This window comes from Phyllopteryx taeniolatus, chromosome 16, assembly GCF_024500385.1.
Source record: "Phyllopteryx taeniolatus isolate TA_2022b chromosome 16, UOR_Ptae_1.2, whole genome shotgun sequence".
Lineage (NCBI taxonomy): Eukaryota > Metazoa > Chordata > Actinopteri > Syngnathiformes > Syngnathidae > Phyllopteryx > Phyllopteryx taeniolatus.
In genome coordinates this window covers 12364907-12378116 of record NC_084517.1, presented here as the reverse complement: position 1 = coordinate 12378116, position 13210 = coordinate 12364907, and the positions used below count along the sequence as shown (strand labels likewise).

At 40.4% G+C, this 13210-nt stretch overlaps 2 protein-coding genes across 4 annotated transcripts; both read right to left on the bottom strand.

Moving 5' to 3' along the window:
* Positions 1–994: 994 nt before the first annotated feature.
* slc25a17 (solute carrier family 25 member 17) lies at positions 995–5932 on the bottom strand. The gene is made up of 10 exons (XM_061748141.1): positions 5833–5932; positions 5660–5772; positions 5295–5355; positions 5140–5206; positions 3728–3879; positions 2825–2941; positions 2597–2745; positions 2024–2119; positions 1496–1581; positions 995–1323 (listed from the first exon to the last, which is right to left on the bottom strand). The coding sequence occupies exons 2-10, from the start codon at positions 5714–5716 to the stop codon at positions 1170–1172; spliced, it is 939 nt and encodes a 312-aa protein (XP_061604125.1). The 5' UTR covers positions 5717–5772; positions 5833–5932; the 3' UTR covers positions 995–1169.
* Positions 5933–5982: 50 nt separating this feature from the next.
* On the bottom strand, positions 5983–11479 carry rpusd1 (RNA pseudouridine synthase domain containing 1). Of its 3 annotated transcripts, none has more exons than XM_061748144.1 (6): positions 11385–11479; positions 10659–10861; positions 10422–10545; positions 10241–10343; positions 9247–9348; positions 5983–7528 (listed from the first exon to the last, which is right to left on the bottom strand). In XM_061748144.1, the coding sequence occupies exons 2-6, from the start codon at positions 10838–10840 to the stop codon at positions 7122–7124; spliced, it is 918 nt and encodes a 305-aa protein (XP_061604128.1). In that variant the 5' UTR covers positions 10841–10861; positions 11385–11479; the 3' UTR covers positions 5983–7121. The 3 variants fall into 3 exon arrangements, with proteins under 3 accessions (XP_061604128.1, XP_061604126.1, XP_061604129.1); XM_061748142.1 differs by having other exon boundaries at positions 10659–10847; positions 11385–11473; XM_061748145.1 differs by having other exon boundaries at positions 10295–10343; positions 10659–10847; positions 11385–11473.
* Positions 11480–13210: the final 1731 nt, after the last annotated feature.

The following is a 13210-nucleotide window of genomic DNA, read 5'->3' as shown; positions in this document are numbered from 1 at the left end:
CGCTGCTCCTCCACATCGAGAGGAGCCAGATGAGGTGGCTGGGGCATCTGATTCGGATGCCTCCCGGACGCCTCCCTGGTGAGGTGTTCCGGGCACTTCCCACCGGGAGGAGACACCGGGGACGACCCAGGATTCTGTTTGTAGACTGAATGAGCGTGAGTTGTAGGCCATAGCAGTTCTTTTATGAATGTACATTCTGTTACTGGGGCACTGGAACCCCTAATAAGGGCTGTTCGTTCCCTGTACAACAGGCATCAGAGTTTGGTCCACATCGCCGGTAGTAAGTCGGATTTGTTTCCAGTGATGGCTGGACTCCACCAAGGTTGACCTTTTTTATCCTGGTATGTCGGCTTCCTCCCACATATCTAAAACCATCTATGTTAGTTTCATTGAATGCTATAAATTGTCCAAACGTGTGAATATAAATTGTTATTTGTGTATCTGTGCCCTGTGATTGATTGGCGACTTATCCAGTGTACCCCGCCTCTCGCCCAGTCAGCTCACCCGTGACCCTAATGATAGAAAATGGATGGACTGATGAAATCCACACATAAGGTTCTACTGTCCAACTCGTCCCGAACCGCTCTACCCTCTCCCTCAAGGCGCGCTCTTCTGTTCACCAGATGCCGGACATCAATGTTGTTGTTTTTTTCCCCCCAAATCCCAAATTCTTTTAATCAATGTTGAAATTCTTAGCAGCTTTTTAGTGCACTGAGATGCATACACAGCACTTTCTTTAACTTTACAGAAGCCACATCTGCTGTGCAATCAGTATGGGTCGTGGTAAAGACTTCTACCACACAGGAGCGTATGAGAAGTCACAATAAAGGTACTTATAGCCACCTAATGCCATGACCTGTTACTTTTTTTCCTGAAGGGACAAAAGTATACAGTGTCTATTTGAGATTGGATGTTTTTTTATTGGAGGAAACATGCTAAAAGAGCATCATTTATTATCTTGTGTTCATCAAAAATAATTCCTGTAAACTGTGAATAAGATTAATTGAGAGGGTACCTTTATTGATCTGATTTGCAAATCAAGGGGAGGGATTTTTGGTAAATGTAAATTCCGATCATGTGATCTATGACAGGGTGGTTACAATAGTATATCAGTTCCTAAGTACAGTTATGTGAGTGAGTGTCCATGGTTGGAATTGGGAAGCATCTTGCTAGCGAATGGGTTTGTGGTGGTTGCTCAGTCCCATGACGCGGAAGGTGCAGGTGGCAATCTTCTCATAGAGAAGGAACATGAGGGCTGCAGTCAGCACCGTCTGCAGCAGCTTGGCCTCCAGGCCTTTAAACAGACCCAACATACCAAATTTCCTATGAAAGGGAACAGTGATTAAATATGACTACACACACAAAATCATAGACTTGTGCATGATCATTGAAGAATAATGTAGCATGGTTCTAATCTATGTATTGTATTATTTAAAAAAATATATACTGTATATTATAATGAGACATTTTTAAATTAAGTCAGTTGTGCACCAACCTCACTCTGTTGGCTAACAGACACTTGACAGTCATTAGACTGGACAGCAGCGTTGACTTGCTTGTTGATTTGTTGAACTGACCGAACTGTGGAAATTAAAAAGAATAAATAGGAATTTGTCACATGCAAAATCAGCTAATAACTTTAATCTAGGATTTTAATAGTTTAAATTAGCATTCAACTGATTTCATTTGAACCTGAAGTGATGAAATAGTTCAACAATTTGAATTGCTAAAACTAAAATTGTACAATCTGAATTGCTGCAAAACACACAAACTGGATCAGAGTAAGATTAAGCGTGATTTGACAGCTTTTGACCGTGCATCCACATTGCAAACTTAGTTTAAATTTCAAAGCTCATAAATGGCAAAGAAAAGATAATGATATGGATTTTTTTGTCTTTAGCTTTTATGCACTTTGTTTAGCTCTGTTAGGGATGTCAACCAAAACTCAAAAGTTGAGAAATGTAAACATAAGAAATCTATTCATCAGTGTGAAAGAGAGCTGGGAGACATGCACAACACCTACCCTGAGAATTGACTGTATGGTCTGCAGCGGGTAAGTCACAGTGGTGGCAACAGCTTTGGCCACTGCACCAATCATGAAAACCTCAAAAGATGCAAGCTGAGGGGAAACAGAAAGAAACAGTGGATAAGAAGTCTACACACACCTGTTTAAATGGCAGGTAAATCATAAATCATCTCAAAAACTTTTCCACCGTTAATATAACCTATAACCTGTATACACCTATAACTATACACTTGCATTACGTAACTGTTGAGTTGATTATGCAGATTTGCAAAACGTCTTATTTCTCACCCTCAGTTTGTGCTTTGATCATAAAAGCTGTGTCTGAGCCACTAGTCCAAAAGGGATTTCCACACTCAAGTTTGATCAGAGGTACTACCAACATTCCCCTTGACGTCCGCTTAATCCTCACAAGAATCATGTGAGCGGAATTAGTAAGGCTCATTTGATGCATCCTGATAATGATGTCTCCTTGTGCTTAAAGCGCTAGTAATTGAGACAATCACATTCAGAAGGAGAAATGGATCCCAAGTGAAAAAGTGAAGCTGTGTAGGTGTGTTCTGTGTTCTTCACCTCCCTGGGAACTCCTTTCCTCAGTTGCCTCTTCAGACCTTCATAAATCATAAACTGGATGGCAGGGTTGAGGACCAGCAGCAGGGAGGGAAAGGTGCCATTCCACAGTGCCCCAACACCCTCGTCATGGATGATCTGCACGAATGCATCTGCCGAAACAGTGGTGAAAATCAATGACAACCGGAGAATAAAGAATAGCAATACATGGCATGATCAGACTTAGTTTACCCAAAATGCCTCGGTAGTTGGTGGGTTGAATATCTGTGTTGTGAAACTTGGAGCCCTGAAGCTTCAGCCGGGTGTTGACGACCCACAATGGAGTAGTTACTAGTACATTTACAACACCTGAAGGAGAAAGAAGAAATTACCATATTTACTCAAGTCTTGGTCAATGTACTCAACTGTAGAGAGTACCAGGTATTGAATAGTGGCAAGGGTGGCCTTTATTTGTACAAAAACATTTTTATAATATTCAAAAATTAGTTAGCACATCTGCCTCACAGTTCTGAGGTTTGGGGTTTTAATCCCCCCGTGCTTGTGTGGGTTTTTCTTTGGGTACTGAACTTTCCTCCCACCTTCCAAAAACATTCATGTCAGCTTAATTGAACTCTAAATGGTCCATAGGTGTGAGTGAATGTTTGTTTATTTGTACCCTGTGATTGACTGGCGACCAGTCCAGGGTGTACTCCCCCTCTCACACAAAGTCAGTAGGGATAGGCTCCTGCTCACCTGTGACATCAACTAGAATGAGTGGTAGAAAACGGATGGATGAATGTATTAGGGCCTGCGTTACTTACCAAGGCTTTATTTGTGATTCTTTCTATGGGCACGACTCAAAATTAAATTATTAAATTAAATTAGCAACTGTTGCTCCATACAGCAGCATTTTCTCTTTAACCGCCACCATGAGGTTCAGGTTTATAGATGCCATCCCTTTTCTGCAATAAGAGACAACTAAAGCCATCTTGTGCCACTTTTTTTCTGAGGGGTTAAATTTGAGGTATGGCATTTATATTTTCTAGTGTTATTATTGAAGGAAGATGGAGGCCACAAGTTCAGTGACATGTAGTTGTGTCTAACAGATGGAAGAAAATACCTAATTTGATCTGAGTGTTAAACAAAGCCTGTTACCTGCAGCTATGCCAACCAGCAAGTCAGTGCGAGGTACTGACTGATGTCCCTTCAGCCAGCTTGCCTTGAGGCTGTGGAAGCAGTAGAAGTAGATGAAGTTGGAGCAGCACAGGCTGCAGATGACTGGGAACCAACCTCTGTATGGCGCTAGTCTGCAAAAAGGGACACAGACCAACACACAAACACAATCTTCACAAGAGATTCCCAGTTTGTGAATCTCTTATGGCAAAGGACAAGTATGTTTATAACTATCTTATTAAGAGAAGTCATAAGTAAGTATATTCAGTGGCCATTACAGATGGACAACCTTATGCAAAAGTCCTAACAAAAAAACTTATGCACTCAAAATCTACAAATTTACAGAGGTTTTAAAATAATCCAATAAAACAAGAATTTAAGTAGCTCAACACAACTAATACTACAAGTGGTCACTCTTATCAAATGTTTGTACATTTTGAACATAAATGTAATTTACAATGAAAGATGACACACATACAGAGAAATGTTTATCATGTTTTGGTAAATCTGAGTTTTAGCGGTTGTTTGTCTACAAAGTATGTGCCCTACGATTGGCTGGTGACCAGTTCAGGGTAGACCCGCCTCTCTCCCAAAATCAGCTGGGATAGGCTCTAGCTCACCCACGACTCTACTGAGAATAAGCATTACAGAAAATGGATGGGAACCTTATTCAGGTTCATGAGGGGAGTAAAATACTATAGTACAAACAGCTCTCAGTTTGAGGCAGTGTAAAAGATCTGGGGTGTCAAACTCTTTTTTGTCTCGGGCCGGATTGTAGTTATGATTTCCCTCAGAGGGCCGTTAGAACAGTGAAACCATATAAATGTTTAATCACCAAAACATTGTTAGCATTATACAACAAATTGAGGGATAACTACTTTTGAAATCAGAAGACAAGGATAATAGTTTGTTCAAGTATTGTTTAAGTTACTGAAGAAGAAGGGTTTGGTAACAGAAAAATGCAATATCTCAACATTATTGTTTATTATTATGACAATTTGGAATTTGGGTACAGATTTTAGCAAAAATCACAGAAGTTGACGAACATGATTTGCTTTCGCGGGCCACATAAAATGATGCCCATCTGGCCCCCGGGCCTTGAGTTTGACACCTATGATCTAGATGAATGTAAAGCACGGTAACCTCGTGGATAACACAATTGTCTCACATTTCTGAGGTTTGGGGCTCGGATCTCACCTCCAGCCTTCCTGTGGGGAGTTTGCATTTTCTTCCTATGATTGTGTGTGTACATTAAAAAAAATATGCACCAGTCTAGGGTGTACACCGCCTCTCACCCCAATTTAGCTGGGATAGGCGCCAGCTCACCCGCGACTCGAATGAGAAAAAAACGCTATAGAAAATGGCTGGATGGTTATGCTTCCATAGTCACTCACAGTCCTTCCTCCCTGATTATTTCTGCTAGAATGGCAGGAGTGGACAAGGCCCTCCTCTTCTCGTCCACTACAACACAAACACAGAACTTATAAAATAGCATATATACAGCATTTAATATATATAAGACATATTAGTACATTTAAGACTTGCTTACCTTGAAGCCTCAGTCTGGCAGTATCCAGAGGGAAGAATACTGTCATGGCTGTCACACTTCCCTGAAACGAGTTATTATTTGTGAAAAGCATTACGTTGCTTCATATGGGAGGATTCTGATACCGAACAAACACATTTAAAAACCTATAAAATGACATACTGTGAGTTCATTGTCATTAGTGAAATTAAACACTGAGTGGAACATAAATATCCATAAAGCTGCTTTTCGAACGTTTCTATTTATCAGTTGTGAGTGTAGAGTCCATTTAAAAGTTAGTTTTGTGTGTAGGCTCTATCAATATGACCTGCACAACGCTATAGTAATTTTGCCATTAGGAGCAGTCGGACGTGGTCGAGCTAACTTACCATTGCTCCGGACACAGCATGCACCAAACTCTCATACGATAATACCTCAAAACTCATGTTGACCGAATTATCAGCGAATATTATCACACCAAAACGAAGAAATTGGTTAACACCTCCGTCTAAAATATAGCCGCTGTTTACAAGCACACCAAAACGAAGAAATTGGTTAACACCTCCGTCTAAAATAGAGCCGCTGTTTACAAGCTCTTTTGCAGCCAACTAACGCTCCACTGCACTGTAGCGCTTCCTGTGGCTTGTGATGCCTTGTCTCGTACAGAGGCATTATGGGTATTGTAGTGCCAGATGACTGAAAGAAATGGAAAAACTTGGGAATTGTTTTTATTCACATGGCAAAATATTTTCAATGTAGAAATGGAAAAACTTGGGAATTGTTTTTATTCACATGGCAAAATATTTTCAATGTAGTTGACTTTTTATTCCCATTTAATTATTTTTATGTCAGATTATTCGTATATATAACAAACTACCACTGTACTAGCATTTCAATTAAGAAAATACAATATTTGGTACAATTGTTAACATAAACTATGCACAAAAAGTTAGAATTATTTGGCTTTTAGGTGAACTCGACCAATACATATGCAAGCACATCCACTTCCATGCCTTTCTGTGACTCTTCCAGTCTCTGTTGCAACCTGCTAATTACACTCTAAATTCAGTGGCCACTTTCGTCTGAAAACACCCTGTTTGAAGCTTCACGGTGGCGTGGTACTGTTAATCAATTGTTAAGTGTCATCTTGGTCTCACAATGTCTAAAAGTGTATAGCATGATGAAGAGGACTGTTTAAATACCCATCTAATTGAACCAGGAAATGGATTGGTCCTTTGGACCAAACGTGATTTTTGCTGTTCAGCTCTTTACTACAAAACAGCAAGGTATGCAAAAAAGTACTGAAACAATGAACAGCTGGATATGTGCGTTCAAAAGTTTAGACAAGGTCTAACTAATTCAGTTTACCTGTGAAGGTTGCAGTGCATTTTAGTTTCATCCTGAGATTTCACCCAAAAGTCAAAGATCCTACCATTTTGTGAGTAGTGTATATGCCATATAATAAAATTAGAAGAACAAAAATGGGTTGATCATTAGGACAGGGGAGAGGATCCTTTTTCTAAGGCCACAATAAACATCGGTTCAAAATTTAGTATGTTAATGCTGTGTGAGAATTTGCAGGTTACATTATTTCAGAGTTCCTCTAAATTTCTTGTTTTTAGAATTGGACGATAGGCAGTATATGGCCCACGGACTGTCGGTTCCCCAACCCTGCATAATGTCAACAAGGCAGTAACTTCTCTTATTTCATCATGCTTACATGTTAAACTTAAAAAACCTGTCTATTTATATTTTGAGGGAATTTGAATTGGGTGTGGAAAATACATGTTCAACATGGTTTCCCAAGATGAACAACTGGAATAAATAAATATTTGATAATAATAAATAACACTATGAGTCTCCAGCCCATTCTCTGAGCCATTCCTCACACTGCCTCCTCTGCTCCTCACTCTCCTCTTTCCGGCTTTTGTTCCTCCTCTTCTCTTCCTTCTGTCTCACTTGGTCTCTCTCCGTCTCCTTCGCTCGTCTGTGCTCGTGCACCCTGTGCTCCAGCAGGGCGTCCACGGTGGCCTTCAGGGGTCGTACGGAGCGCTGTGGGAGCCATTTTGGGTCCACCGATGACAGAAAGGGGTCTCCCGCGCACACGAGCATGGGTTCGAGGTCCAGGGGGATGTGGAGGAGGTGAGCGTGCAACATCATGCGGAAGGGGCCGTCGTCGGCTCCTGAGCTATAGGTGAAGTCCCCGACTATGGGGTGGCCTATTGCACTGCAGTGGACCCTTAGCTGGTGGGTTCGACCTGGTGCACACATACATATGATTTACAGTGGGTACGGAAAGTTTTCAGAGCCCCTTAAATTTTTCACTCTTTGTCATATTGCAGCCATTTGTTAAAATCATTTAAGTTACTTTTCCCTCATTAATGTACACACAGCGCCCCATATTGACAGAAAAAAAACGTAATTATTGAATTTTTTGCTGATTTATTAAAAAAGAAAAACTGAAATATCACAGACATAAGTATTCAGACCCTTTGCCGTGACACTCATATATTTAACTCAGGTGCTGTCCATTTCTTCTGATCATCCTTAAGATGGTTCTATACCTTCATTGGAGTCCAGCTGTGTTTGATTATACTGATAGGACTTGATTAGGAAAGCCACACCCCTGTCTATATAAGATCTTACAGCTCACAGTGCATGTCAGAGCAAATGAGAATCATGAGGTCAAAGGAACTGCCTGAAGAGCTCAGAGAGAGAATTGTGGCAAGGCACAGATCTGGCCAAGGTTACAAAAAATATTCTGCTGCATTTAAGGTTCTTAAGAGCACAGTGGCCTCCATAATCCTGAAATGGAAGACGTTTGGGACAATCAGAACCCTTCCTAGAGCTGGCGTCCGGCCAAACTGAGCAATTTGGGGAGAAGAGCCTTGGTGAGAGAGGTAAAGAAGAACCCAAAGATCATTGTGGCTGAGCTCCAGAGATGCAGTCGGAGATGGGCGAAAGGTCTAGAAAGTCAACCATCACTGCAGCCCTCCACCAGTCGGGGCTTTATGGCAGAGTAGCTCGACGGAAGCCTCTCTCAGTGCAAGACACATGAAAGCCCGTGTGGAGTTCGGTAAAAAAAACACCTGAAGGACTCCAAGATGGTAATAAATAAGATTCTCTGGTCTGATGAGACCAAGATAGAAATTGTTGGCCTTAATTGTAAGTGGCATGTGTGGCGAAAACCAGGCACTGCTCATCACCTGTCCAATACAGTCCCAACAGTGAAGCATGGTGGTGGCAGCATCATGCTATGGGTGTGTTTTTCAGCTGCAGGGACAGGGAGACATGTTGCAATCGAAGAAAAGATGAATGCGGCCAAGTACAGGGATATCCTGGACGAAAACCTTCTCCAGAGTGCTCAGAACCTCAGACTGGGCCGAAGGTTCACCTTCAAACAAGACAATGACCCTAAGCAACCAGCTAAAATACCGAAGAAGAACTCTGTGACTGTTTTTTAATGGCCTAGAAAGAGCCATGAGCATATTTGGAAAGACCTGAAAATGGCTGTCCACCAACGTTCACCATCCAACCTGACAGAACTAGAGAGGATCTCCAAGGAGGAATGGCAAGATGATCCCCAAATCCAGGTGTGAAAAACGTGTTGCATTATTCCCAAAAAGACTCATGGCTGTATTAGCTCAAAAGTGTGCTTCTACTAAATACTGAGCAAAGGGTCTGAATACTTATGGCTGTGTGGTATTTCAGTTTTTGTTTTTTTAATAAATCAGCAAAAATTTCAACAATTCCGTTTCTTTTCCTGTCGATATGGGGTGCTATGAGTACATTAATGCGGGGAAAAATGAACTTAAATTATTTTAGCAAATGGCTGCAATATAAAAAAAGAGTGAAAATTTAAAGGAGGTCTGAATACTTTCCGTACCCACTGTATATAACACCTTTCACTGTTATTTTACAAGCTATACAAAGTTCATTGGGCGTCATCCGGCTAACGAGGAGCTTTGTATTTTACCTGTAAGAGGCTGCAGTAGCACCTTGGTGACACGGTCTCCGTCATACAAGCCGTACTCCAACACTGTCAGCGCAGTCTGGCATGGTTTTGCATTCTCACAACCTGATAAGTGATAAACAAGGGAATAGCTCAAGAAAACATGAATGATGTATCTCCTTTATTTGATGGGTCTTCCTTAAAACACATCTGCAGGAAGTACTAACATCTCGTGGAGCGGCGACAAAGTGCCAGCAACAAAATGTGTTTCCGCTCTCAGATTAAGCATTATTTTTCACTTATGTCACTATTGTATTTTTGCACTGTTTATATAAATTTTTATATTACACGGTAAAGTTTCTATTCTTAGTCACACTGCCAGTTCCTTCTGCTCATCTGAATCAAAATTGCATTGCCTGCAAGGACAATAAAAGATGCAGTCTTATTTCAACCTGTATCCATTATTCTTATTTCTATCAATCAGCCATCAAGCGCATTTTGTTTGATGAACCCTGTATGACACTAAAATAACTTTACAGTATAGGAAAATATATCATCACTGTGTATCATTGCATGGTTTATTATTATCATCATCATTATTATTATTAGTAGTAGTAGTAGTTGCTAGAGAATCTTATTCATGTACAGGTTTCCATGCACATCTGCATCAACCCTGTATAGCTATTATTCATGTACAACTGTTAATATATACAGTACACAGATAGTTTTGGGGATTTTTACCTGTATTAGCTATTTTACCAGAAACCCTCTCTGAAAGGCACTTGAAATAAAATGTATTATTATTATTATTAGTAGTAGTAGTATTAGTATGTTTATATTATTATTATGCTACGGTCTACTTGTTATGGTAAAAAAAGAAAGAAAATCCCCACTGCAGGACAAATAAAGGCTCTATTTTATTCTATTACAATTCTGTACTATAAAGGACGAGTATCAAGCAGCAATACCTTTTACTTTTTTTCATAATCTTTTCTATTTACTCATCTTCCAAGCATACCATCTGTTCCCTCAATACACATCATATGTGTTTTTCCTTCTGAAGTGTTCTTGCCAATTGAAAAGTCCAGAGTTTGTATCTCTTCTTCCACCAATCCACGGACCTGCAAACAAATCAAACATACATACAGACACCCGTATGACAAAGTGTGATGTGAAAGTGTATTTCACTGCGTATGTACCAGAGCGAGGTAGGCCTTGGTGACAGTGCGCTCTTTGAAGCAGTGATATGCCTGGCCAGCTGCAGCCTTATTGAGGGCCACGCAGAGGACTCCGCTGGTCGAGAAATCCAACTGGTGACAGAATCTGGTATGGAGAGGACTATAATATTAATTATAATAAGCAAACATTAATTTGCAGTTTGATTGCAGACCTTTGGCTTTACAATGAGGCTGCCTTTACTGTTAGTAATGCTTTACCTGAATCCATAGTAGGTTTTTGGGTCTGCCAGTTGAGGGAAGTGGTGGCGAAGTTGGTTCTGCACTGTGTTTTTTTCATACCACATCTTGCTATCAATGCGGATGTCCCAGTGCTTGTCCACCACGATGTAATCATCACTCTGAAAGAGTACGCGGAGACTCTCCACACTGGCCGGCTCCATGATGAAGCTTCACAAAGCACACTTTTAGAAACACATCCCTTTATTAGAATGACTTTACTCGTGTGCGACCCCGCTCATTGCTCAATCTTCTTGTCTTGTGTTACAAATATATACATATTGTAGATGTTTTGGGATTTTTGCTGTTGTTTGTATGCCGCTAACTTATTACATTTTCTGCTGTATAATTACCTCTGGTAGAACAAATTAAGGCGTATTCTATTTTATGAGAATAACTGCATAACTACAAAACTAAAAAACCTATTGTGTCAAAATGCCGGCAGTGAAATAACGTTTGAAGGTTAAGAATAAATAGTTTGAAAACATCCAACAAAGTCAGAATATGCTGCAAGTATAAATAACGTTTCCACACAATGAAAAACTACATGAATTTGACAGCGCAATTAAACAACTACTGGTAGCAAGTGTGAGCTAACACCATGTGCTAAACTAACACCGGATATGATTTACTGGTATAACAACACAACCGCGTCGGTTCACCGCGGACGCAAACTAATGTAAATCATGTTTTTCAAATTGCATTTACCAAACTTGAAATCCTCACGACATGTTGTTAGCCCTGGTGGATGTGCTTCCGTTTGTGGCTCTACTCTAACTAACGTGACTAAGCGATGTGGCGCCATCTACCGTACTGGTGAGTAAATGCAGCACCATTTTAATTCTGCACCTCCGCAATCTACTTCGATCGAACAACAAAAAAGGTATTTTCAAAGATAATAACGCAGTTTTAATTGGTCAAATTAAATGTAATTGTTAATTTAACAATACGTTTATTATTGTGGTTGTAGTATTACTGTGTTTGTAATATATTTAACACAGAATTTACAATACTTTCTTTCAGTCACATGCACATATCTTGTATTTGCATTCATAGCCAACTAGTGATTAGAATATTTATTCCAGGATCATTGACAATTCTAAATCGATCTTATATGTATGCATGTTAGTGCAAATGATTGTTTGTCTATACGTGCCCTATGACTGGTCGACGACCAGTCCAGGGTGTACGCCGCCGTGCCTCTTGTTCAAAGTCAGCTGGAATAGGCTCCAACTCACCTGAGGACAAACGCATACAAAATGGATAGTAGCTGCTGATTATTATTTACTGGGTAGCCGTGGCCTAATGGTTAAAATTCATTCACTGCCAGCCTTCCCAGTTGACATGGATATGTGACTTCTAAAGCTGTCAATGGCAGTGAATGTTTTAATATCATCGCCTGCCACCGTGGGGGACCTAGATTCAAGACCCCGACTGCTCCCCCCTGCTCCAGTGTGTTCCACTAACAAGTGAATGTGTTCACTGTGACGGGTAAAATGCAGAGAACAAATTTTGTGTGCATGCATGCATGTTCATGACAATAATGGTGATTCCCTGTCTTCATCAGGGGTACCCAATCAAGGCTTTAGGTTGAACTTTTATCCATTTAAAACAGCCGGCATTGAATTACATCCATCCATCCATCCATTTTCTGAGCTGCTTCTCCTCACTCGGGTCATTGAATACAGTATAATGAAAAATGTCTTAACTTCTTCAACTTCATAGGTGAATATGAACCATTCAATCATTTCAAGGGCATTATGTTTACTGAACGTACTTAATCTGTCTCTGTGGTGTCAGTAAGTAGTGTTCCATGTCAGGCACCAACTGATTACCACGTCCATAATCCCTCACCTCAAACTCACCTCTGACAGAGGTCGACAGCAAAGGTGAAACTCCTGATGTGGCAAAAGTAGTGTAAGATGTTTGCTTTCACACTCTTCAACTTCCTCAACTATTGAACAAATTTTTATTATTACAGTGCATGGTGGGAGAGATAAAATGCTTTCATAGGTTCCCCTCCCCTGTTCTATGGTGATCTACATGACAATTGTTTGGAACATATTGTTCTCCTGAAGATGATCTCTTCACACAGTATGACCGTGGCGATCGAGAATTATTATACAATTGGTATTTCATAATCTAGACTAAATTCTCCCTGTGTGTGTGTACTAGTAAATGTTGCATAACACTTCAGGGGAAATGAATGCAATAAGCAGTAAGGTAACCTCAATATCTGGCCACACGCACATGCACAAGAGTGCGCCTGACACTATAGAGGCAAATCACAGCAAAAATATTTTAGTGAGATGACACTGACACAGAGAGGAGATCCTTACTGATACTCCAGATGATCCTTTTCAAATACATTTTAACATTTTTCTGCAGATTGCTGCTTGAAGAGAGACCATAATAAGAACTTTTTTCACCTTTTCTGCTGGTTTTCCTGGATTTCACTGACTTCCATGTGGCTCAAATCCTTTGACTTTGCAGTTCCAAGACAAAAAGAAAAAGTCAAATTTTGTCCTTGTTGC